Raw genomic sequence first — 27524 nt, forward strand, 5'->3', positions numbered from 1 at the left:
GACATCTTTCGGGAATATCTGCTTTTCGCGTGATTGCTGATTTCGTCGTGGGTGTATTTGCTTCTGAGCAAAGTTAACGCCCGAGTAGTTAGATACAAACAATGATAAAACGTTCAAGCCAACCAACAGAAGTTTTCATGATGTTAGCAAGGTATGCGCCCATCGAAGTAACTCAAACATATTTTGGGGCAGAAAACTTGGTACATTTAACTGCGGTGAGATTGAAAAGACGCCTTTATTGCTTAGGCTAGTATATATAACAGAACCTTACGCACGGTCCATGATAGGTTATCCACATATACTACCGATGTATCATGTAGTGGATGTTGTCGGCAGTACACTCTCTGTATAATCCCATACAAGTATACCATTATCCCTTAAAAGAAGCGGCTAAGAAAACCAACATATTTTAACAAATATCTGACGGTATCCTAATTCCACAAAGCTGAAAAAATGTCATGTTTGATAGTTTCAAAACACTGTCTTTAAATGTATATGTATGTATGTATGTATGTATGTATGTATGTATGTATGTATGTATGTATGTATGTATGTATGTATGTATGTATGTATGTATGTATGTATGTATGTATGTATGTATGTATGTATGTATGTATACATTTTTGTATGTATGTTGCCTTCTCTCTCTCTCTCTCTCTCTCTCTCTCTCTCTCTCTCTCTCTCTCTCTCTCTCTCTCTCTCTCTCTCTCTCTCTCTCTCTCTCTCTTGTTACAGCGATAGGAGGAAGGTCGGTTAGACGGACAGATAGAGAGAACTATACAAAGTTATCAAGAATTTCTTTAATGCTTTATATATTATGCATTAATTATGCATTACTTAAATATATTCTTTCTTAATTGTCAATCTTTCTAGGATAGTTAGGCCTTGCGGCACTGTCCAATAGACATTCATCGGAGCCCTATCTCTGCCCATTGCCACAAAGTGTTGTTGGAAAATGTCCTCGTGGTAGATGTGCACGGGATAATTATCCGTACACCATATCAGCCACATTTTCGAAGCATACATCTGAAAGGCCATCAGCACCATTTTCGATGACAATCTTTCTTTATATATTGCAATTTCCGTTCGAATGGAATGAATACACTGATGTACGATTAGTCATTTTTTTGAAGTTGTTCGTCGCTTTCACAGTATTAAAAACCACAAGAACTCCCCGAACGTCATTTGGCCACACCTTTTGAAATGATCAACTCTTCTGAGTTTACAGCATTTGTTCTTGGATATAATCCAGAATGCTAACCGTTTTATGCCTTTAAACAAAACAGGTTATGTTAATAAGTATGCAAAAAAGTCAGTTAGTCAGCAAGCACGTAAGTGAGTGAATAGGTAATTCATTAAGAGATAAACCACACAGTCGATGATGATGATGATGATGATGATGATGATGATGATGATGATGATGATGATGATGATAATGATGAAGATGATGATGATGATGATGATGATAATGATTATGATGTTGATTGTGTTGATGATGATGACGACGAAGACGACGATGATGAAGATGATCAATGATGATGATGATGATGATGATGATGATGATGATGATGATGATGATGATGACGACGATGATAATATTGTAGTTGATTTCTATTTTCAAGATTATTTTTGTTTTACATAGTGTGGCTGCAACAAATAGTAAACATTCCGTAATTGACATCTTTACAAGAAAGGGGCTTAATCCCTATTGCTCGTCTATACAAAGAATATAATTATTTACTCGCCCTTGCATACATGAAAATATAAGTAACTCGTGTGAAAGCTCCAAATTTTAATCTTGACATCATTAACCTGTCCCCTTCAGAGTGTAGGTGGCTAATTGGTGTCTTTAACCTTCCTTGAAAAATAAGGTGACAAAGTCTGTCAATTACTTGATGGTAAGGGTCCTCTTAATTTGACGTTATAAAAAACCAACCCTCGGCCATTGTGAATGGTTTCAATGTTCTTTGTGGGCGTACAGAGTTCAGCGTGACCTCCGAAGTATCATTTTGCCAGCACTTTCCATTGTAAATGATCTCTTCTTTCACATTGTTATATCTTTATTCAAAATCGATATGTCAATGATATAAATGTTCTTGACAGGTCCAATTAAAGTAAACTTTGCCCTACGAACGATCTTTCAGTTCACATTGACAATTTTGGATTCAAACAGACATTTTCAATGCGAAATGGATTACAATGAAGATCGACATTACTCTCAGTTATATTGGTTATATCTTCGTTTTTGGTGTCATTTTTTTCATCATAGTTGACTTCGATCCGCTTTCGACTGTTCTAATCTGTTACAGTTTATTTTTATCAATAAAGAAGATCTTAGTATTAACCCTTTGAGCGCCAAAGTCTATTTTTGTCCCCTTTATAAAATAAACCCCAGTCAATTTTTCTCAGATTTTTGCCAAAAGTTTTAGAAAAAACTGTAGCCAATGAAATGTGATGTCCATTTGGTCCAAAATTATCAAAAAATTACAGAAAAAATTCATAGAAAATGATAAAATTGTGCACTAAAATTTTAGCGTGAGAAAATTACAGCGCTCAAGGGGTTAAAGTAGTTCAATTATATGAATAATTACATCAATTACCCCAAAGGAAATTAATATTGATTCTTGAGCAAATACAAATCATGGCCTTTTCTCTTCACTTGTTAATATAACTTGTAGCTTACACACACATACACACTTCTATATCCACCCATCCATCCATCCATCTATACATACATACATATATACATACATAGATACACACACACACACACACACACACATATATATATATATATATATATATATATATATATATCACCTACAAGAATATATATATAATATTATATATATATATATATATATATATATATATATATATATCAATTACAAGAAAACTCCTATTTTCGATAAATGTGTAAACAAATCAGTAATATTTTCATGAGCATCTTGACAAATTACGTCTCCAAGAACTGCAAAGAAATTATAGTGATGCATTTTTTCCTGATATGTATATGTTGGTCGACCAATACGTATGCATTTTGACTAAGACGAAAGCATCTGTACTATCACTATTACTTTTTAACTTTTTGTTATATCAAGATTTGTGCTACGATTGAGATCAAGTGTGGCGTAATCTACTTGATTGTGACAAACATACGATATACACGATGCTCCCCCCACCCCATCAGTTTATCCAAAGTTGGGGCCAGGCATGTAAGATTGCTGCTCACGTACACACACCCCTGAGAGTTTACTAGTTTTGGTTTGCCTCATTTAAAGATTTCCACGGTAATAAAAGTGCCCTTTCAACCGACCATGCAAAATCTCTTTTTATTTAGGCCTGTCACGATCACTTTCCCCTTGAAAGAACAAACTCTGTAGGAGGGAGAAAGTAAATACATTGGTATGAAAGGAGATGCTGAATGTATGAACTTCATGGTCTGTTCAAGTCCATGATTATGGTCGTGATTAACTCGATTAGCGTAATTTCGACCTGGAACCAAGAGATATCGTGAAGTAGTCAAGAAAACAGAACAGGGATACAACTCTGTCATACTGACCAGTTTATAAAAAAACACAACGATATACGAACATTGCATTGCAACATCTTGTCATCAGTATGTATACAAACCGCCAAAGTGAAAAACTCATAGACAGATAGATAGATAGAAAAAGATAGATAGATAGATGAATAGATAGACAGATAGATAGAAAGGCAGATAGACAGAGATATATCTTTTTATTTATTTATTTGTTTATTTACAGTGTCGCATCGGATCTTATTGTGTCGATAGTATTGAAGGACGCGCCAATTACCTCACAGTTCTCTCATTATGGCAGATTTTTCATGTCTCTACATGTCCAAAATTAATAAGCAAAATACACATTTGTTTGGGCTCGTCGACAACTTGAATACTTCCAATACATTTGCACTGCATCATAAGTGTCATAAGAATTGCTGTTGGAATGTTATTGCTCCGAGTACCTGTCAATATTCAATGTTCGATAACCATGAAGTCAAAACAGGCACGTGACCTCAAAACGGCAGTCTTACAAAAACATTATCATTTATATATTGGTAATCATTTATATATTGGTACTATTTTTCCTATCAAACAAGTCAGTCAATATAGAACTATCGACATAAAATCCTTCTCAATCACTCAGAGAGAGAGAGAGAGAGAGAGAGAGAGAGAGAGAGAGGAGAGAGAGAGAGAGAGAGAGAGAGAGAGAGAGAGAGAGAGAGAGAGAGAGAGAGAGAGAGAGAGAGAGAGGGGGGGAGGAGGGAGGGAGAAAAGGCGGTGGAAAGAGACAGACAGACACACAGGCAGACACACAGAGACACACACTGACAGACAGGGATGATAACAGTAATACTTATCATGCTTTAATTTTTTGGAGAAAATGTTAACCCCTTTCAAAAATGAACTTTATCAAAAACCGACTAACGAATTCATAAATAAGATAACAGGCATATGATTCGTGCCATGCTAGATTCTATGGTCACTTTAACAAAAGATATCTCCCTCTGTATATTATATATCTATCTATTTATTTATCTATCTATCTATCTATCTATCTATCTATCTATCTATCTATCTATCTCTCTCTATCTATCTCTCTATCTATCTATCTATCTATCTATCTATCTATCTATCACTTCACGATGTCTCTTGGTTCATGTCGGGATGCTTGCAGTTTGTCCTCTATGAAAATTTTACCTTTGAATTTTGGATAATTGAAACTCTTGGATTTGTGAATGGTATCACATAATGTGCCATCCTCTGCATCCTGACCTTGACGGCGCCGCCGCCTACGACGCCCACGATGATGATGTTGTTATGTGTGATGATATTTGTATTGATAGTGTTGATGTCTGCTGGTTGTCTTTGATGTGGCAATGGCGCTATCGATACCCATCCTTTCCGTAGAGATGTTAGCAACGATGTTGGCTGCCGTGTTATGAAATAACTAAAAAATTTATTTCCAGTTGCTGCCACTGATAATTTCCCAAGTTTTAATTCCTCGGTTAAAAACTTTCGTATTATCCGATTATGTTATCCGATTTCACGTGTTACATACAAAACTCAGTCAAACACTACGCCGATGTGAATGTACTCGATCCCTTTTGTTGCAATGGGCCAAGTAGATAAACAGGTATAATTTCAATGTGCGCGTCCGCTATTCACCGTATGTGGCTCATACACAAAGCTACTAAAACTCGTATGTGTGGAAATTCGATGACGATAGAACACCAATGTCATTTGATAAAAAAAGCGATATTGAGCGTACCTCCATAGTTTAAAATTACTAAATATGGATTTGTAGTATGTTATCTTAATTCATCAAAGTCGTCACCAAACTGTGTCATCAGCCTCCGAGCACCCTAACTAAAATAAAAAATATGAAGAAATCATTTTCAATGATATAAACTTTTACAATTAATATTAGTCTAATTAAACCATTGTTTTTCTTTTTTGTTTTGTTTTGTTTTGTTTTGTTTTCTCTGTAACATAGGTTATAGCTTCCGAAAATAGGATAAGTAAGTCGGTAATTCGTTTATGATTTTGTGAAATAAGAAAAAAAAAACGCATTTTATATTTCCTTTCTCTTGTTTACATCGGATCTTCCCTCCATATTGGACAGAAATAACAATACCATACGATGTTTACGACTCTTTAGTATTAGTAGGTCACGATAACAAAGAAATTCCAGTTTTCCACGGCGAAACTGTCGTCTTCGTTTCTTTGTTTGTAAGTCCACTTTATCAGTAATAGTAAGCCAATGCAAGGACCTCACATTTACAGAAATTACACGTTGTTAGTTGCAGGTAATTTTTCCCACGTCAAAGCTTAATTGCCCATGGTAACCGGATATGACATGGAGTGAGGGGAGGTGTCGCGTTGTTGGAAGAGCCGGCGAGAGCAGACGCGCTAACTGGGACAGGTGCCCCCTAGTATAAGTAACATCGATAGAAGAAACTCCGTAAACAGTCTGGTCTCAGAGCTTGAGCTCCGATCATGAGCATTCGCCCTATGGCACAGAGCACTCTTCAAAAACGTCAACCTACGTAATCCCTCTTATTGTATCAGGCAGTTTTTCTCGTCGGCGGAGCTGTCCTCTTCCTCTTCACCGTCTGAGCCGCTGTGACGGACTCAGCGATGGCCTACTCGCCGCCGAAAGTACGACAGAACGGCAACAAAGAGTGCAAGATCTTGGTGCTCGGGAAGGACGGTGTCGGCAAGTCTGGTGAGTGCTCTCGTTATCTATCCACACTTTTTGCGTTGACATGTGTTTGTTTTCTACAGCGATTTCTCTTGTTTGCTGAACAGTGGACAGATCTGCTCCCCTTGTTAATCAGACCCAAAAGCCCTGCAGCGCAAATTGTATAGTGGTGATATAACGAAGACCCGACAATGCTTTCTGCAGGCCAAGAATAGTACGTGAATAGTGTGCATAGCACGGCTGTTGTTGTTGGCGTTCAGTTAAAAACATGTCTGTTCTCCTGGCTTCACTTTAGTCCTCAAAGTAGTCATTTAGAGCGTCTTTCCATGCACTTGGTAATCAAAAACAAGACAGGGCCGACGTGTTCAGGGTTAGCAAACAACACAATCACGACACTCTTCACACACATAAACAGCGGGAAGCTTTCTAGCAAGCCTTACTCTTAAAAGCGTGTAGCCACTTTTTCAAAAACAGCTCCCTGGCTTTTACAGTCAACACGAACAGTTGTAAAGCCGTCACTTAACGAGATGAGGGTTTGCGGCGAAAGAGTTTCGCATTCGAAGCAAATAACTTGAAAAGTCGAAAAGGCTGCGCGAGAGATATATGGCTTTCACAACGAGTGGGAATACTTTAAAGTTAGACTCTCAACCAAAGCACAGCTTTGTGGGTATCGTGCACAGATTTTACCCACGGCAGCTTTGATAAAGGGATTGTCTGTCACGCTATTTAGTGTCTATTTACGGCGAATTCAATGCCGTTCCACTCGAGTAGTCGGCTAAGGCGTCGTCAGACGTGTCCGGAGCATATACCCGAAAACAAAGCGCATGTCGTTCAGCGTAACATTCTGGAGATAAATCTACCTAGCTATGCAGCGAGACATTTCACCATTGCTGATGTAAAATAGACGTTAACCGTACAGTTTGAGGTTAAGGCACGTACCCCCATTCTACCCCACCTTACATAAATCAAAGGGAGGCAATAACACAAGTTTGTTACGCGCTGTCTGTTCTCTGAAAATAGCAGAAATTGCTACGAGACTCCCACGAGCGTATTGACCCTTAACGCCCGAATATGATCGGCAGGTCACGCGGTATTACGCGCCGAACAATCGGTTTTTTCAGCGGTAACGACGTCCAACCCTTTGATGAGACTTACTCGTTGTACGGTTAGACAAGCGAATTTAAATCGTTTCCTTTCCCAATTCAATGTCATGCTAAGTGCCTATCTCTTGACCTATTTCTTTCATTGACAGGGCATAGTCGCCCGCCATAGTCGACTACATCAGCGCGGCTGAACTTATTTGAATCTTGCGGACCATTCAGCCCCAGTTGTGGACGACAGAATGGACTTATGACATGTGGCCCAGACCCTAGACCAGAACCAATCAAAAAACACCCAAAATGAACTTCAAGTCATTAATAAATCATTATCGCCCTAGACCACGAAAAGCCCTCTTTTGGGTTTTGCCCGGAGCTCTCCGCGTGTTACTTAGCAACAGTAGAATGTCCCGGGACAATAAATCAGCGAGGTAAAAACACGGTAGAATTATTCTGCAGTGCACCAAAGGAAGGGATTAGTGTATCAGATAGACAGTCTGAATTGTAACGATGAGGTGAACGCTGGCAGATACGGTCCTTTTAAATTCAAAGAGCATCGTCAACCGGGGTGACATTTCCGCCACGTTTGATTTGACGTAGCGGAAACTGGCGCTGCGATTCCAGGCGTAGCTCCCTGGACAACGATAGTTTTTCCCGGGATATCTTTCGAATTCTCGTGGCATGAGAGGATACACGGTCACTATGGGTGAGCCTTTGATGTATATTGTGAAACCATTGAACAGAAAGTCAAGTAGTAGTGGTGGTTCTTGCTCGCTGGAATTTCTTTCAGAATTCTCCCCAGTATAAAACAGCAGACGACGAAGGACCAGATGTGTACCAAAATTACTCAGTATTGCCCCCACGACAGGTCACGTGTAAAGAAATCACCGCGTCGATATTGGTTCCTGCCAGTGTCTGAAAACGGCTTCCTCGGAAAAGATAATATTTCTTTGGCGTCGCTTAGTTTCTCGCGGCCACCATCGTATCAGTTCTGTGCAATGCACAATCGTGTCTAGGTTTAGTTACAATGTGCTCTGCGCTGGATGTCACAATGCGAAAATATTTCAGAATTGGCATTATTTAATAGACATGCAAAATATTCAGTCGTGTACATGTCCCGGGAGAAATTGTGAATTGAAAAGACTCATGTCTTCTCTTAACTGTATGTCAAAGGGACAACGCATCACGCCCATTTTGATCGATATCACTAATAGATGTCGTGTTTCCGCATTCACAAATACCTATTTCTGTGGCTGCAAAACGTCTTCTGAAATGCCAGTGTCGTGATGTACTGACCCCAATGAATATTAAAGACTGTTAATTGAGTGTGACGCACCGCGGGGAAAAACACAGCAGGGAAAATCGACGAAACGAATATCTACCTGGAAGACGTGAATGACGTAACTCAAAAATTGATCTGATCTCGATGCGCGCAAGCAGGAAAATCAGACACAAACATTAGCAGCATCTGTCTGCTGCAAAGCATCTACAACGTCTAATTTTTCACCAGATCGTCTCAGGTAGCATCTTGCTAGCGTCACTGCGAATACACACGCGTAGGCTGAACTTTTCCATTGATCGATTCGTGTCGGCAGCATCTCTTACTTTTCCAGCGGCGATTCACCAGACATCTTAATAGCCGGAAATGCGTACATTAATAAAAAATTAATAAACGAATTGCCACCTGCCCGTACGTCAGCCTATTCAACGCAACTAAGCTACCTCCAGAGACGTGAACATGTCACTTTGAATAGCCGCTTTGCTCTATATTTTCATTTAATTGCAGTGAATATGACAATATGAATAAAATAATTAAACTGGCCCAAAAATACACACACATACACATACATACATATATATATATATATATATATATATATATATATATATATATATATATATATATATATATATATATATAAACTTTTACTTATAATTTTTCTCCCTTATATGTATATATAATGGTATATATAAACTATCTAATATATTATACATATTATGTATATATGTATATATATATATATATATATATATATATATATATATATATATATATACATATATATATATATGAGTGAAAAATTATAAGTAAAAGTTGTCCTACGGCAGCGATGCGTATCAAATCTAGGCACGTCAATGCGGATAGATGGTTTAAAGAACTTTTACGTCATATCTGTTGTGGCTAGGCCAATTAACTTTTCCGTACAAATGTTATTCTTTGGTTTTAGGTTCGCTAACTTCCCGCGATATTTCTTTGTAGATAATTGATAGGCTGAAATTTTATTTCCTGTAACAATACATGAAGTGCTTTTCTCTTTTATTTCTTTGGCTCTATTATGAACTCGAATCTTCATTTTTTTACCACTAATCGCGATCAGTTGTGTTGAAAACAATTCTCGGTCACACGGACTGTTATTTTGACCCTTACAAAATAACAGCGACCCGTTTTAATATTGCTGGCACTGTGTTCAAAACCAAACGACAATGACACGTTGTTATCGAGAAAGGATTCGCGTTTCTGTTTGAACAATTCAAGGAACGTTAAACCAAGACCATGAATAGTAAGTGAGTGTTTTTTCATTGTAAGTTTGCCTGCTACTTGAGTCTCTGATCACGTGATGACTTCAAGGGCGAAAACGAAGCCCACATTGCTACTGTGTCTGTTTCACCTTGTAAATTTCAACTCCACAAGATCGGAGTACACAGTCATGCACATTGTCTCATTCGTCGCAAACTATTCTCTTCACACTTTCACAAAATGTTCGCCACCGATTGTTCTGTGCCATTTCGTGTCTCAACTTGCGTCTGTTGGAAGTACATCCCGCGTTTGCTGCTCGTCTGAAAACGAGTTTTGGTCGCTTTACGCCACAAATTTTACAACATCGCTAATTTAACACTTAAAGTCGTAACTCCTGTCAATCAACACACCTATAGATTGATCGATAACAAACTAGATACAAGCAGCCAATCACGACAGCCTGTGCTCTGTCAACTGCCCGTGGATACGATCGATAAATGGGACACTTACACAAGCCTATTCCCAAATGAGTTAGAATAAACTTTACATGGTGTCTGGCATGCCGTAGAGAAATCACGCAAAGGGGGATAAAAATATTTCAATGTGCGCAAAAGGTTCAAGTTGGAAGTCACATGACAGATCACCAAGAGCTAAATGTTAATTTGATCGGATCCCGGAGACTACAACTTTAGCCTTGTTGTGTGTTTCGCTTTAAAAATCCAACAGTCTAAAAATAATTTATCTATCTAGTATTGTCGGTGGGAAGCGTGCACAGCAACTGCCAGATGGGTTTTGTTGGGCTTTGAACAAATGTTATTTTCATTATTAAAAAATTGGAGATTTATTTTCGTTGCCATGGTTATTTTAATTGCGATATTTATATCGATAGGTTTTACTGTTAAAAAAGAATTCGAATGACATCATGGAATCACATGGAAACGATTTTGTGTAAAATTGTGAACCTGAAACTCGTATTTTTTATGATTAACTGAAATTGTATGCCTAAAACTTGTATTTTTTTATGATTAACTGAAGGGAAGTAATGTACTAGGCTGGACGGATTTTGCAACAAAAAACCCAACTGGCGATCCATTAGTGAACAATATTTGAAAACAGATTATTCATGTCTGCGTACAATACGTAATCATTTGAACAGACATTCCACGTAACAGCGTGTGCATCAACAATACTGACACGACCAGACGGTCGCAAGCACTTTGTTATAGTAGACGACGGTGGAAATAAAACAACACTATCGCAGACGCCTTGCTTGTCGAGTCGTTCTGCATCATGCAGATTTCCCTGGCATTTCGAAAGAGAAAAGAAAAACTATGACTGACCTGGTTCTAACCTACCCCATAACATTGAGGTTACATAAATAGAACCCGATGATGAATCAGAAACGGAGGAAAAGAAAAACATGCCGTCTTACTGATTTGGGCAATTGAAAGTCACTCCAGATCACTTGGAGGTAGTTTTTTATTTCACAAGATATCGCTTTGGAAAATAAATCAAATAATAAAATAGTTTCAAGAGGAAACCATCAGTGCTTAATACTTTAAACAATTTTATTTCATACTTCTCTGCATTCTCGGTGAAACTTGTACCGCTGCGATAATAATCTATCCCTGTGACATTCTCGACGGTTCACAAACTTTTGTTACACACATTAGCGGCATAATTTGCTTGACGTACTGCACTTTCTGAATGGGTCATTGGACAAGAAGAGGTTGGACTGCACTTCGGAAGAGGGTGATAGAGGAATAGGCGATCATTCTTAATGACAGCGAAGTCTTACAAAACTGTTCCAGAATCGTTGGCGAGAACATTTTCAGAAGGTTAAGGTAGAACGCGCCTCGGGGACAGATATTCGGACTCTCAAACTTTTTCAATCCTTTTCTGATCTACCACTTGTGGGGGTTCATTTTAAAGCTCTCAGTGTAAGAAAACTTCTTACCTGCTTAATTTTTCGAAAATCGAAAATTTTATTTTTTCTCCATAGAGTTAACACAGGGATGGCGGCCAATTTCAGTTTCAAATATAGGTAAATCTTGAGTAATTTGTTTCTCTAGTTCCAAAATTTGCACGGTGACCCTGATTTTTATTCTTGATTTTGAGAGAGAATAATTTAAATAGTCTTTCAGTTTTAGGAAAGTTTGAGCAAAAGTTTAAGTATTTCACTTTCGAGGCGGATACTAACTTAATCGCCTTCTGCCGGTATGTAACGTTATGGACAAAACGATTGGTAGTTCAGAAACACCAGCATTTATTTAGGCAGAAGTGCGACTATGAACCCCTTAGCAAATATCTGAAGGGCAGATGGCCAGAAAAAAATAGGAAAGCTTTTCATGTCACTGATAAGAGACAGCGAGCAGGAGGCAATTCGCTTGGCCCACGTTGGCAAATTCGTTCTACGCGCTTAACCCTTTGAGTGCTGTAATTTTTCCCACCAAAATTATACTGCCACATTTTACCGATCTTTTATGAATTTTTCTGAAATTTTTCGATAATTTTAGACGAAATGGACCTCATACTTTATTGGCTACAGTTTTTTATCAAAATTTTGGCAAAAATCTGAGGAAAATTGACTGTGGTATATTTTATAACGGTGAAAAAAATTGACTTTGGCGCTCAAAGGGTTAAGCTGAAGACTCGAGAGGTCGTTTGTAGGTTAACGAGGCTATGGTTTAACCAGGAAGGGGTGTGAACAGATCGAATACAAAACACACATGAGAAGACTGAGCTAATGAGTCATACTAGTGTTTTTTACAAGACTCGATAACATAATTGCGTTCTCATGAGGATAAGAAGTTTCTCGGAGTCGACAGATGACGTGAAATATGTGTGAGCAAACTCCCTCGCTCGAAGGCTAAATTCTTGTGATGGCAAATTCGCTAGAAACTGTTCACGAGAGGACGATATCTTTTCATGCACTGCACTGCAAGTTGCAGTGTGTTAATGCTGTCTAAGCTATAAACTGTTCTTTCTTCGTCCCATCTTGGTGTATTTTTATTATTTTCAAATACTTCAGCTGTCTCATAGATATAATTTCTGTTCTACCCGAAAATCACGTTAGGATGCCTTTAGTTTCCAACCTGCCGAGACAGCATTTATGTAAATCATGGTTATTATGCTATGTCCGCAATTTTGTCACGTCCGGTCTGGAAATAATTTTGTCTACAACAAGAAATGCATATAGTACAGGACCAATTATTTACATTGCTGATACCATGTTCTGTCGATATTCCGCTGTTGACCATGATGAGTTCGTGCAATTTCTCTCGAGCTGTCGCCTGCATAACGAACAGCCCCCACCCCCGGTACCCCCCCTTATTTCGGAGGATGTGATCATGCACCCCACCCCTGCTCACGTGTTTCTCATCATGTGCGCAAACGTGCACATCACTCACTGCTTTACTGGGTGGAATTTCTCAGTCAAGATAAACAGTCAAATATGCAGCTTCACCGCGCTTAACTGCCGAGTGCGCGTCCTTGAAAACGACCTCAGTGACCTTATAGTTTCTGTTCCCAAAGCGACATGAAAGTTTCGCCTTCCTTGATATTGGTGCAGTATAAAGTGTCAAGTTTCTTTATTAGTAATTTAACCCTTTGCACCCTCTGTTTCCAAGTGAAAAGATAGACCCAGCCACCGATAACTCTCTGGTTGAACTCAGACATAGCAATGAACGAGCAACTCCAATCTGAGGAGTGCCAGTGATAACGGGTGACTGTATACATAGCTTTAACCTCGTCGACAGATAACTCCATTAGAACACCTCGTTGAATGGTCGTCCCTTTTCAACCCTTGAGAGCTGTTTTTTACATTAGCTGTTTACGTTTACCGTGACCTCGACATTTTATACGTCCGCAAAGGATGTTGAACTTGCAAACATTGGATTTGCGTGATAGACTATATGCGTGCTGTTAATGGCGATAAATAATTTTATCGACAATTAGAGTCCGATGATAAATTACTCCAAGATGATAACACAGTGAACCAGATGAAACATCTGCTCATGTCGTGTTAAAAGCGCTCAGGATGACCCGATGTGTGTCAAGGGGTTGACCAAATATTGAGCCGTGAAAAAATCAAGTACGCCATAAGAAACACGCCACAATTAAGATATATCTCTGTGACATGCGCAAAGGCAACAAGGGTTAGAGTAACACTACCGTCGACTGCAAGTCATTCAAAGATTCGCTTGACAAGCCAACACAGGCTTTCGTAGTAATTAATGTCTGATGTTTGTTCGGTATAAGAGATATATAGATCGTCTCTTTAATTCTAGTGGGGAAAGACTCAGGCTTGGTCACGAATGCTCGACACAGGATATCTCAATTATGTTAATTTCTAGTTCGTGCCGTAGATCCCTGCGTTCAGCCACGGGATGTCCCCGACCAAATGTCGTATATAAACTTCCATGGATTTCTACTCAATTACATGATACGTGACCCAGTGTTCTCAGCTGCAGAGAAATAGGGTTTGTTTGCTGAGACATCTTAGGTGCCTTAATAATATTTAACGGCGGTGACGTGGAATTACAGGGGGTTAGCGGCGTATCAAGATTTAGGAGACCATTAGACGCGAGGTTTGTAGTGTGTAGCGGCGACTACAGTCGACCGCCTTGTCCCTGGAGTACATTGAAATCATCAAGTATATCTGATTTACATTCGGTTTCCGATACAGTAATGTAATATCTGAAAACAAAATAACAGAAGTATTATGTAAAAGGCGATGTAGAGTATGCGCTTTCGTATTAGTGTATGATATGCTACTTATATGTTTTCACAATTGTCACAGTATGCTAGACTCTCTTGCAACCTGCGTACGTTTTGAAAAGAGGTAGAGCCTCGTTTAATGTTAACCGAAGAGAAAACAGCGCCTTTTTTGTTCATTCGTAGATTTGAAATGTCATATCGACCGGCTTTCCTGCTAGCTGTTGGTTTCAAGCATGAAGTCCATTACAAACAAAATCTAAACTTTCAATCTCAACGTAATTTGGTACCTTGAATTTTCAGTATGGTTCAATTTCAAGTTGAGAAATGCTAACGGAAGGTTACAGTGCAAATACTGAAAGTTTCAGGAACTAAATCCATTTGTGATGTGTTCAAAAGTTCAGTTTTTTTGCATCTGTACCACGCGACAAACACCATGATTGTTAGAGTAGAGAGAAAACATCCTGTTGTGCATTGATCACTGACGATCTGTATGTCCCCCACACTATCAGCCGTTTGATATTAATGTTCAGCAGATTGCAAAAAGACAGCTTTTCACACTAAGTTACAACGCCAAAGAAACACCGTAAGCCTTCTCAAGACAGAAAGCGTTCAACGCGCGCCATTGTACTCACCAATCGACAAAACAAACAATTACTACCCGAAACTTCGAGCGACACAATCGTTGTATAGATACGCGGATTTTCTTGAGACGCTCAGCAATTCCCCCTAAAAATGGTAAGATTTTCTTTTTTTTCATTTGCCATTTGTTAGGATGGTAAACATCTTTTCACGTGTATTCTATACCCATGAAATGAGCTTAGCGGCCCGCAAAGTTTATCTACAAGCACGAGAAGCACGGTGTAATCTCATATTTCTTAAGATTTGTCCTCGAGGTTCCAAGTGAAAGAAATAAGTGGCATTGAAGTGGTGCAATATAAATATACTGTTTACAGTACAGATTAGAAAAAGGACAAAAAAGGCGACAGTTGAACTAAATCGCGAGTATTTGTTAGTACGCCGGGCTTATCGAAAGACGATATGCTGGAATTTAAGGAAATGTACAAATCTAGACCGCTTTGATAAAGATCACTTCCAACCCGTGTTTAAATCCTCTCAAACATTCGCTTTTACACAGAACCCTTGGGATAAGAGGTATTAGGTGGTACCATCGGTACCATGTATATTTTCCCCACGGAGCGCGTCGCTGTATGGATTTGTTTGACCAGCTGAAAAATATTGTTAACGCCAGACTCAGTTGTGAACGCTCTAGATGCCCGTTCTCGCAATAAGGTCGATGAATTGTAGAGTAGTTCTGTGAGATGTTTTTCCGTCCTTCAAATTAGGTATTTATGCCAAAACAATGTCTACACGCATCTTTTACTGGCTTTTAATGACGCATGTACTTTGTACCTAACTTGGAAATCGGATTTGTAAGCACCAAACGCAGGATTCCCGTCGCTTACTCGGGGGAATGTCCATGACGACATTGACTACCGTATTTAATTAAAATTGATGCAAATTCACTCTGGATTCGATCGCCAGGCAGATCCAATTAACCTGATGCGAGGACGGCCGCATCCAGGGGTACCGGTTCGCATTACCGTTGTGACGTCATCGATGTCGTAGCTTGGGGGAAAATATTCGCAAAACGTGTAATTTGTACCCGGAAAAGCCAAAAAAGTCCCTCGTTGCAATAAATATTCATTTCTTCAGGACGTGTGGCAGATCGCGTAACGATGCAACAACCAGTTTACTGGCCGGGTTTCACAAAACCTAGGACAGCGCTGAAGCGATGCCTTTCCAACAAATGAAACAAACATAGCCTGCTCACAGACGTGCAGAAAGATAATTTACACAAAATCTCCGCGAAAATATGATAGTTTGATATAGTAAAGTCCAGAATATTTCAGTCTATAATTACAGAAAAAGACGAGTACGGTACGGTACATAAAAATCTAGAAATTATGCTATTCCGTTATATCTAAAAGACACACGACATTGTGAATATAAAGGCTCCATCAACAAAACAAACAAGATGTATATTATAATTAGACAATCGTTATAATTGGACAAACGAATCAAACATGAACACAATGTCAAATACATCCCTATTTATCAAATGCATACCATGCTCCCAACAACCATGTACAAACGGCAGCAATTAACAGCAAGGTCAAGAACGATGGATACAATTCATGTGAAGAGACTTCCATTTGACATTTAGAAGGAAATTTAAATTTTGTTTTTTAAAGTAGAGTGCGTCTCGAGAACAGATATTCGGACTCTTAAACGTATGCAGTACTTTTGGTCAACCACTCATTTTACTGTAACAGCAAATCAAAGTTACCACCGCCTTATTTTTGTGAAACTTTATTTTAAATATATATATATATATATATATATATATATATATATATATATATATATATATATATATATAATATTATATTTATATGTAATAAGGTCAAAGTAGTAATATGTAACTTAAGTTTCATGCATCCTGCAATCTTCAGACAGAAGTGAAAAGATTCTTAGCAACACTCTCATTTATATGTTTGGGCCGTACCATTCTACTTTTAGGTGGTGTAAAAATTTGATAAATAATATTTGTTTTGATAGCGACATTTGGAAACCAATTAAGAGCGTTTGTTTAACAGCTTAGATTTGTCAGCGTTGATGTGCAGCTTTTCTGATATACAAAGATTAGATCGCTTGCTTATGTTAGAGTAGCTCGATGCTTTGTCAATAATGGGTTATTATCAGAGTGTATGCATGGTTAAGACGGGTAATCTGTACTAATGGCCTGTAATTCTACACTAATGAACAGTTTGACATTTGCACTCGATGAACAATGTAAAATTGTAGCACAAAACGCTCATTAGAGTGTCTACAAGAGATAACCAATTTTCCCTTTTCTCTTGGATGGCAATGTTATTTTATAGTAATTGTGACAAAAAGCAGCGAGTGAGAGCTCTAAAAATGAACTCACGTTGTCCAGATCGTGTCGCTCGCTCAGGCTGAGACACACAGAGTTAGGTCCCAGGTACTAACATTTGAGTATAGTACTCGCCTTTGGCGCTAAGACATGAATTGCCTCGAATTTTAAGGTCTGCGTTTCTCTGAACCTGTTCGCGAACCCTCGTTATTTACTAGACCTGAAGGCTTCGACGCAAACAGAATTTATCCTTGGAGGCAAGATTTTTGTCGTTACTGCAGAATATGCTTCTACAATTTGATGTGTATTGGACTTGCACTGTGTAAGTTTAAGTTATTATAATAGGTTTTGGCAAATTGCATTGACCTGGAGTAATTTTACCTAAGATGTAAATCATTTGTTAAATGAATAGATATTGTAAATCAAAAATACAGATCGATGTCACCTTCCTTGGGTTAATGTTTCCCTTTCCTGAATGATTCCATGGCAATATGTCTTCCAAAACCTTGGAGTATGTTGAAGGATATGGCGGTCTCATGCTAACCTTTACGATGCACGTGAACTGGATGGCAGTCAGTTTTATATAGCGCGACCAGTTCTGCCATGTGTTGCCTGCAGCTTGTCATATATATATTCATGTGCATGGCTCTATCGAGGGGGGATTCGTCAATTATGCGTGTGTATGGAAGGCTTTGACCTGACGCGTGAAGAACTGACCTCCCCATGCAGGAAGTCAGTTAAACAATGCAGGTATCAACGAAGGAAGGAGTGTCTTTAAGAAAGCGGCTCGAATAAACACGGATCGAAGAAAGCTTGGCAAAATTTCCTTCCTACAAACAACCTCGACAAAATGGCGCGCAACCTATAGGCAATGAAGTGTTGCGAATGTGGGCGTAGGAGGAGATAACGTCTCGATGCTTTCCGTTTTCGCTTCACAAACGTGTCGGGTTGTGACAATGGAAGAGCCCGCATCCTTTTAGTGAAAATGTTACGTATGCAACTGAAAGACAAAAATCGTCCTTCGGGGCATCTTCAGTCAAAATGACGGACGAGCGCTGCGGAGACAAAACTTCTCGCTCCCGTCACCTCTGGGGAAATACGATCCTGAAATGCAAACAGGAGCTATGTCACAAAATTACTCTCCGTTTGTGGATTCATGTTGAGGCACATTGTGCGAACTTTCAAATACAGGACCGACATTCCAAAACGCCTCTCACATAGACTATATAGTTCACCTCGTAACTAACCTATAATTTAAACGGGACACTTGCCATGCAAATTTGTTTTTGTCTCAATTTAAAACAAATTTCAGAAGCAAATCTTACATATTTATGAAACTTTTTTGTGCTATAGGGTTTTCGCAAAAATTTTAATTATCATATGCCATACTGTAGTATTAATCTAGTCACGTCTTTGGCGGGAAAGACGTTAGACGCAGACGATTAATTGTCTGATAGTGCCAGTAAACACTGTAACGACGTGTCGCTCTTGAAATCGAGAAAGTTCCCACCCTTCCCAATTGCTCACAATAAGTAGGAAATTATATTAAGGACACTTTTCATCAAACTGTTATATTTTAAACACTTTTTTTCTGCTTTAGTAGGACTTTGCTAATTAGCTAAAAGATATTACCGGGACGATCGATATGCTGGCCCGTCTTTTTCCCCGTACGATGATCCTTCCTAGAATAAAAATAATAATATTTTGTCACTCGTGTTTCGTTATGACTTCATCTACAACTGTGTCTCGCTCAGTTTTAATCTCTCAAGTCCCTGCACTGTTGTAAGAGCAGATGCTTCCTCGAACTCGCGCGAACAAAAACGTGAGGTATGAAGGAATTGGCTCGAAATAGGAAGGTTAGACATCGCCGGAAGTTATTGACGGCACCACAGCCACAAATACACGAACACCGGATAGAAGTGCATTTCCCCGTGTTTTGATCAGTATGTTATCAGAACACGTCTGGGGACACGAAGGGCGCGACTGAAAAACTAAGGGAGGGGTCGTTGATAGAAGGTGTCGACGTGTCGTCGAACCTTGCTGATACGCGGCGGCAACTGACAACAAAAGCGGTTCATCCCAGTAACAGATCACATCTGTTTTGTAAGGCAACGTCGCAGCTGCTGAAAGCTTTTGACATGTCGGACTTTTTATGAAGTATACAGCATACCTGATAAAGTATGTCGTTCTGCTTCTAAGCTTAGCAAAGTTCACCGTTGTGAATTCAATTACCCAAAGTTTTCTGGCGCACTGCAATCCCCCATTCCGCCAAGCATTGTTTTCGATAGAAGGGAAAATCATGTGAAAACCCATTATCCAGCAAGTGCATAGAGCAAACATCAAAATTAAGAAATTACGTTTCTAGTGCATGAGCTTAAAAGATCGACGACCCCTGAAGAAGCAAGCATGTGGGAAGCGATTTTGCAAGACTGACTCGTACAACAGGCTCTACTGTCGCGTAAAGTAATCGGATGGCATTTTTTCAGATAAAATGGGCGCGGTCGACTGGTTTATACGACAGATACCTCATTTTCGGGCCGACATCCGAACGTCAGCTCGAAGAGAAGCCAAGACAAAAGTTCACTACGGCTACTCTGTATTTATCGCCTAACCATTGACCTCGTTTTTTATCTTCAGCATATTTTCACGTTTCACGCGGTAGCCGCTGCTGTTTTTTTCACGGCGCCCCATTAACACCACACGAGTCATTTTGGGACGAGTATGTACTTTAACATGAAAGATTGTCAGCTGAACGAGAAATTCGTGTTTTATAATCCAAAATATTGACTTGTACTGCGTGAAGGTGACTTGGCGACAGGCACAATTACTCAGCTGCCGATATAATCAATTCCGAAAGTCGCCGTTAATCCTCAAGCCTTTGATTTTTTTTGGATGTTTGTAATTTCCAAGATGGCCGTATTTTTTTTTTTTCAAAGGGATCTCGCGAGATTTTTTTGAAATATCTCTTAGATTTTACTGACATGCCCGAAGGTTCAATGACCTTTGATTCATCGCCATTAATGTATATTTTCCTCAATGAAGTCGATTGCAATAAATTAATAATTTGCTCTTTTAACATCGTCCATGACATCCAGAGACAGTAAAAGGAGTGATGACATATACAATATTTCCGCTAATGGACACAGTAGGTTTTATTCCCTGAGGCACTCTATACTAGTGACACCGATCTGTTATTGTTTACGTGACAGACTAAACGTGGCTAGTGACGCAGATTATCAACGCGAGGATTTCACCAGATATTTTTGTTGAAGGATATCCACTGCATAACAAACACGCACACATCTTTTCTTGTAGTTTCGCATTTTATCAGAGGCGCCTCGAATCGTTGAAAACTTAACTACAATCCTAAAATCGACCATGGACTCACGTAACTTTGAATGGTATTACTCGACGACACTCACATACGTATACATACATACATACATACATACATACATACATACATACATACATACATACATACATACATACATACATACATACATAAATACATAAATACATACATACATACATACATACATACATACATACATACATACATACATACATACATACATACATACATACATACATACATACATACATACATACATACATACATACATACATACATACATACATACATACATACATACATACATACATACATACATACATACATACATACATACATACATAAATACATAAATACATACATACATACATACATACATACATACATACATACATACATACATACATACATACATACACACATACATACACACACACATACATACATACATACATACATACATACATACATACATACATACATACATACATACATACATACATACATACATACATACATACATACATACATACATACATACATACATACATACATACATACATACATACATTTTGATAGTATTTTCATTATCTTTTGTTCTGCGGAACAATTGCATGTTGGCATCTTCCTCCCTAGTGTGTATACATTACTATCCTTGCCAACACAATTCATAGCGCACGATCGTAAAAAGAGCCAACGAGATTGATTTGTAAACAGTCAAATAAATAGACTCGTGAAAATGATAAGAGGCAACCTTATGAAGGTCAAGTGCATGCGTAATTTATTTTCGTATTTATTTTCCTGTCGACCCTGACACATGTCTTCGAAAATAAATATACCCAATGGTTTATTTCGGTCAGTTGAACTTGACGCGTGCCTTTGCAAACTTCTAGTCCTAGGAGGTTGACCTCGGGTCAGGAGTGGTCAGAATTCGGGAACACTGCAGATTGAAAATTTCTAAATTTCTTTGTTATTTCAGTCAGCCGAAAAATTTGTCGAATTTTTTGAAACAAATATGCATGTCATTCAAGCTTAGAAAGTGAAGAAATTGCACGTATGCATTCCGACAATCCCTTCCCATGATCCGATGACTCGTCATTCCTTTTACGAAAAATACTATACGGCCGATGCCTGCCGTGCCTCTCAGTGCGAAAATTTGAAATATGCTCGCGTTACATGTCGTCTGCACACTATGGCTAGCCTTGAGAACTATGCAAGTACTTTATTCGAAACTGGCAGATCTGTTTGGAAATATCAACATGCATTTTGGCGATACCGAGTATGATTTCACACAGTAAACATATTTCTCTCACTCAGGTCAAATGGAAGGTCATGTTTTTCCGAACGAGGTCTGAGTCGGAACACATAACGCCCATTTACGATTAACCCAGATTAATCTGCGGGCAAGATCTGGTTTACGTCGCATTGTCCGACATATATAACTCTACATATTACATTTAAATTATCTCCTTCCGGCGGACACGACGCGAAGTTAGAATGTGAACATAAGGTGAACTCTGCTAACTAGGACAAGTCGATAGGGCAACTTGACGTCACCACGTCATGAATATGACACCAGTCGTGCCATGGAAATTGATCACGCGCCTGCAAACAATAAGTAATAGGACGCATATGAATCCGTCTCCAGATTTATTCATATAGGGCATAATACAGTTAATAGGACTACTTATATTTTAATTTAACGACCTACCAACTTACCTACCTACCTACCTACCTCCCTACCTACCTACCTACCTACCTACCTACCTTCCTACCTACCTACCTACCTACCTACCTACCCACCCACCCACCCACCCACCCACCAACCTACCTACCTACCTACCTACCTACCTACCTACCTACCTACCTACCCACCTACCTACCTACCCACGTGCCCACCCACCCACCTACCTACCTACCTACCTACCTACCAACCTACCTACCTACCTACCTACCTACCTACCCCCCCCCCCACCCACCCACCCACCCACCCACCCACCTACCTACCTACCTACCTACCTACCTACCTACCCACCCACCCACCCACCCACCCACAATGCTGATAGATCCATTTGAAAGTACATCCGCTCTCCTATGCGAAATATAGACAGCTATGCATTAAGCAGTCTGCAGAGGTAGGCTCCTCGTGTTGCCCGATTCTAAATAATACACGAGAAGTATTGCAAGTGCGTTTCCCCCAGTTTCCCTTGATAAAAGGTGGATATTTTCAGGAGCACTGCATCTGCAGAAATGCGCTTTAATCAACGGAACGCATCGCCCCAAGTCCGATACACTGAAACGCCCAAGCCAGGGTCGCCGTACCAATTACTTCGGAATCAAGAATAACAGCCGGCGAATTTCCTATTCGGTTCTCCTGGGTGAACGTATAGACATGTTGCAACTAATTATTTCACCCGTAGGAGTCGGATGAAACCACAAGCTTCACTATATCAAAGGCATAAGATAACAAATTCTTTTTTTGTCTTATTCTACCTAAAAATGGATTAGGTTGTAATCTTCGTTCCCCTCAAGAGAGATATTAAAAACACATTCTCCAGTGGGTGGGTTGTTTAATTATTAAAAGCAACATGTAATTATTTTTAGCTGTATATCTCATTTATAATGCTATTTTGAGATCTAGTAAAGTTATTCTTGTCACTGAAAGAGTGTGATCGCGTGCAGTGTAACACACGTGAATTTGACTTTGGGCGCATGCGGGTATACATGTGTGTGGTATGTGTGTCTGTGTGTATATGTGCTGGGAATTTGATTGACGCGGCCATGCAAGCGATATGCAAGTGATGCAGCCACGAACGTGGCCTCGTTATATAAAGATAAATGGGCTTAATACATATCAATTGTGATAAAACCAGAAATGTATCACCGTAGACGTCATGAACCGGTCCAAATGTCAACTTACATCTCCGCCGAATGGAGAATTTATCTACGCTCGCGCTTCAGTGCCAAGCCTGGCCTTGCAATCCAATTGATTTGATAAGACGGTGTCTGGGACGGTCTGGGTGCTTGGCGGTTACTTGGATATTGAACCAGAATATTGTTTGTTTCGATTTGAAATGAAAACCGATTACTCAGTAATTTGGGTGATGGGTGCATGCGTGCGTGCACGTGCACATGGCGTGGGTCGTTGTCCAACCGTTCCTCAACGGATGCTTTGCAACGTGTTCCCAACACAAGGGATTTACCAAGAGGTATTTGCCTGGTGTACCCTGACATGGAGAGATCCCTTCTCATCTAATACCCGACAAAAGGAACTCAGGGGAATGCTTGGCGCTGAATATTTCATCTTCATAAAGCCGGGGAGTTCTGTCTTGATCAAAGTGGAACATGGCAACTAACATCTTTCCTCCACGGGCAACTATATTCAGCGAATCAAATGACAATCTGTAAAGATACAGACAGCATGCATATTTAGAAAATGTCGTGGTTGTGGTTTTAACCCGCCAAAATTTTAGTGCAAAATTTTACCAATTTTCATGAATTTATCTGTAATATTTTTGATAATTTTGGACCAAATGGACATCACATTTCATTGGCTACAGTTTTTTCTCACAATTTTGGCAAAATTCGGAGAAAAATTGACTGGGGTTTATTTTATAATGCGAACAAAAATAGACTTTGGCGCTCAAAGGGTTAATATTGCCCGGCGAAGACATTAGCAAAGTCCAACCAATAGGGTTGTCGGTCACATATACAGAATGCTTCATCCTGCAAGAGATGTGCTCTAAAGAGTATCTGAAAAATTGATTATAGTGTATTGGCTTCATGGAACTCACGTGTCCCACCATCTGTTACTAAGCTGTATGTGAAAAAAGCGGTGACTTGGAGGTTTTGTTGGCAGCCTGCTATGCTGATTTCAGTTCTGGCAGTTGTTGCCATGGAAACAGCCAGCTACATGGCGTTCACACTCCGCAACCTTGATAGAATCATCTTCTTCTCGTCAGCTACATGTGACTGAGTCATAATTTTGAGATGTTAATGGTGATTAGCGAACGACGTGAAATGATCCTATAAGTACTAGGAGCATTGTCGCACAAAGACTTGCATCCATGGTGATGCAATTGATTTCATTTATGTAAAAAAATCTATTTCAAGTAAAAATATCAGTTAATTGCACTGTTCTGTGGAACTATCAATACTAAGACTTGCGTTCGATTGTGTCGAAATATTAAAGCACAAGATGACTGTGCACAAGTGGCTGCAAACTCGAGAAATCTGCCTGTAACGCATCTGTTCACAATTATCCTGGGACCAACAACCATTAAATACTGTAGTCTATAGTCGAAACGATGCTGTCGACAATGTACAGAATTAATTTCAGGGAGACCACTAGCCATACGGAGCCGAGAATGCGAACGGTAGTATGTCAACCATTATACAATTAGGACACGCCAACAAGCTCAGTTCATTTGACGTCTACGATGCTTCCACGTCAATCTGTCTGCCTTGTGCACACATAAAATTGTTTGGCTGTGTTTAGATTTAATTTTGGAGCTGCGCTTCTAGATTTAACATTTAACTGTCCACTTTCGAGTCACCGTGGAATTCCTTCTCTCTGGGGGCATACGGCAAGTCTCCAGAGAGAGGTGGGCATGTTTTAAGTGGTGTACCCATTACCACGTTGTGTGTTGGCCGACAAGTGGAAACATGATGCGAATACACGCACACTTTACATCGAATCCAATCACATTTTCCCGAGGTAAACAGATCCCGCCATTCCCTCGTCTTGTTTCGCGATTTCCTTTTTTTAGCTGTTCAACACGTCTCTGTCCTCGAGCAATCGCAAGCTCGACAGAAAGAGTTTGCCGATCGGCTTTCACAGATTTTCCGAGCAGCCGTCCACACGGAAGTAATTTACACAGTTAGCGAATCGCATGCTCACTTTTGATGACGTCAATGTCCCATTAGAATGGACGCATTCTCTTCAAGACAAAAAATCCCAATAACTGAAATACAGTAATGCCCTGAAAATGAAAAATTAAAGGATTTTATGTAACGTTCTCCATCGTGATCTAGTTTTATCTCCCTTGGATAAACATGCATGACGCACGGATTTCTTGGTCACGCTAGTATAATCGACGTTTTCAAAGTAGTGTGGATGGGTTGGACATTAGTGCCTCACCGCAGACGAACAATTTGAAATGACGGTTGATGTATATATTTCCTATCATCTCACAGATAACCAACGGACATTATCTTTTGGTGTAGAGCCGCTGTAATCTTGCAAGTGTGCTCTCAACGTTATGATGTAAAGAGTCCAGAAAGGAGCTTGTTCAATCGGCCAGTATGTGATTATCGCCGGGCGAGGACTTGGATTTCTCTCCGCCAAGCTACGCGAAGCGATCGTGAACAGGCAGATATATACCGCCCAGGGGCGGGAAGTGTTTGTACCGCGATGCAAAATACTGTTTTGGTAATTTTCAGCTGGAATTTGTGTGTGTGTCAAATATACTTCTCTCGAACCTTCTTTAATCGGTCGAGATGACGTCTGTCGACAGAATATGTTTTTTCACGATTCGTGCTGTTCGGAGGATAATTTACGTCAAGCAAGTGTAAATAACATTACCAAAACAGTATTGTGCAAAGCGGAATTGCGTACGCCGCTCGTAAACTTGAAAATTTAAAACTCTGGCTCGGTGACTACCTGCGAATAAATATTATAAAAACGCAAACAAAAAATTCCAAATACTGTGGCTTTTATGAATACGACAGCCTGAAAACCCGTGGATTTTTGAGTTGGGAATATGATATAGCCAATTTGCACAGGTCATCGGGTTTTGTATTGAAGGTGTCATTCAAGTTTGCAAATAAATGGAAAGCCTACAGTAATTTGAACGCCTCTGGTCTCACATGAAGTGCACTCCTCAAACTTGCCACTTATTTCTAGATATGTCTTTGGCACCAAGCAGCGAAGTTCTACCCTGAACAGTCAAAGGCGAAGCTCAAACTCGACCTCCGACGCGTTCAGGTGTCAGAGTGATATGATTATCTCAACAGGCAACCTCGGAAGACTGAAACGAGAGATCTTCCCGATACGCGATGATAATCGACCCATGTACTCGATCATCTTATCGCCAATCAAGCACTGAGCGTGAATTAATTCCGTACAATGACGCAAGACCTTTATATCTCGATCAATCGTCTTTGGTGGGGCAGAATGCTAAAACTGCTCTATAAAATTGTTTGCACGGAGTGCTCCGTTTCGTTCATTGACCGTTGCTGGGAGTTGATAATTGTACGTCACGCGTCAGTCTGATCGACTCGTTGAGTGCAGAAGGACTGTATTGCGCGCAAAGCTGAAATATTAGCTACCAAAGTACGTCAGACACCCCGGTTGTCCTAAGCAAGTACATGGCCTTGGTAAATGTATTCAACTATAGCTTTTATGAATTGTGTATCCTCGACAGAAGGCAAGTAAACACCAGAGCGAACTTCTAAAGGATTCTGTAGAAATATGTCTCTGTTTTCTTGCCTGCAAAGGTGAACATTATATGTTTATCTGACGCTTTGTATCACCTGCATTTCAGTGTGGCTGGACTAAATCCGGGCTCTAAGGGTTTGAATTCATATGCCCTGGTGGAATCTCGTAATGTAGCTTCTGTTTGGTTGTTACAAATGTCAATAGGGCTCTGCCGCTACAGTTTAATGGTAATAA

The 27524-nt window shown here is 39.6% G+C and overlaps 1 protein-coding gene across 1 annotated transcript in view; it reads left to right on the plus strand.

Moving 5' to 3' along the window:
• The first annotated feature begins 5911 nt into the window (after positions 1-5911).
• Positions 5912-27524, plus strand: part of LOC139119771 (ras-related and estrogen-regulated growth inhibitor-like) — a 34741-nt gene continuing 13128 nt past the window's right edge. The window contains exon 1 of the mRNA XM_070683660.1: positions 5912-6251. Within this exon, the coding sequence (XP_070539761.1) occupies positions 6164-6251 (88 nt within the window). The 5' untranslated portion in view covers positions 5912-6163. The remainder of the gene's footprint in view (positions 6252-27524) is intronic.

The sequence above is a fragment of the Ptychodera flava genome, chromosome 2 (genome assembly GCF_041260155.1).
Source record: "Ptychodera flava strain L36383 chromosome 2, AS_Pfla_20210202, whole genome shotgun sequence".
Classification (NCBI taxonomy): Eukaryota; Metazoa; Hemichordata; class Enteropneusta; family Ptychoderidae; genus Ptychodera; species Ptychodera flava.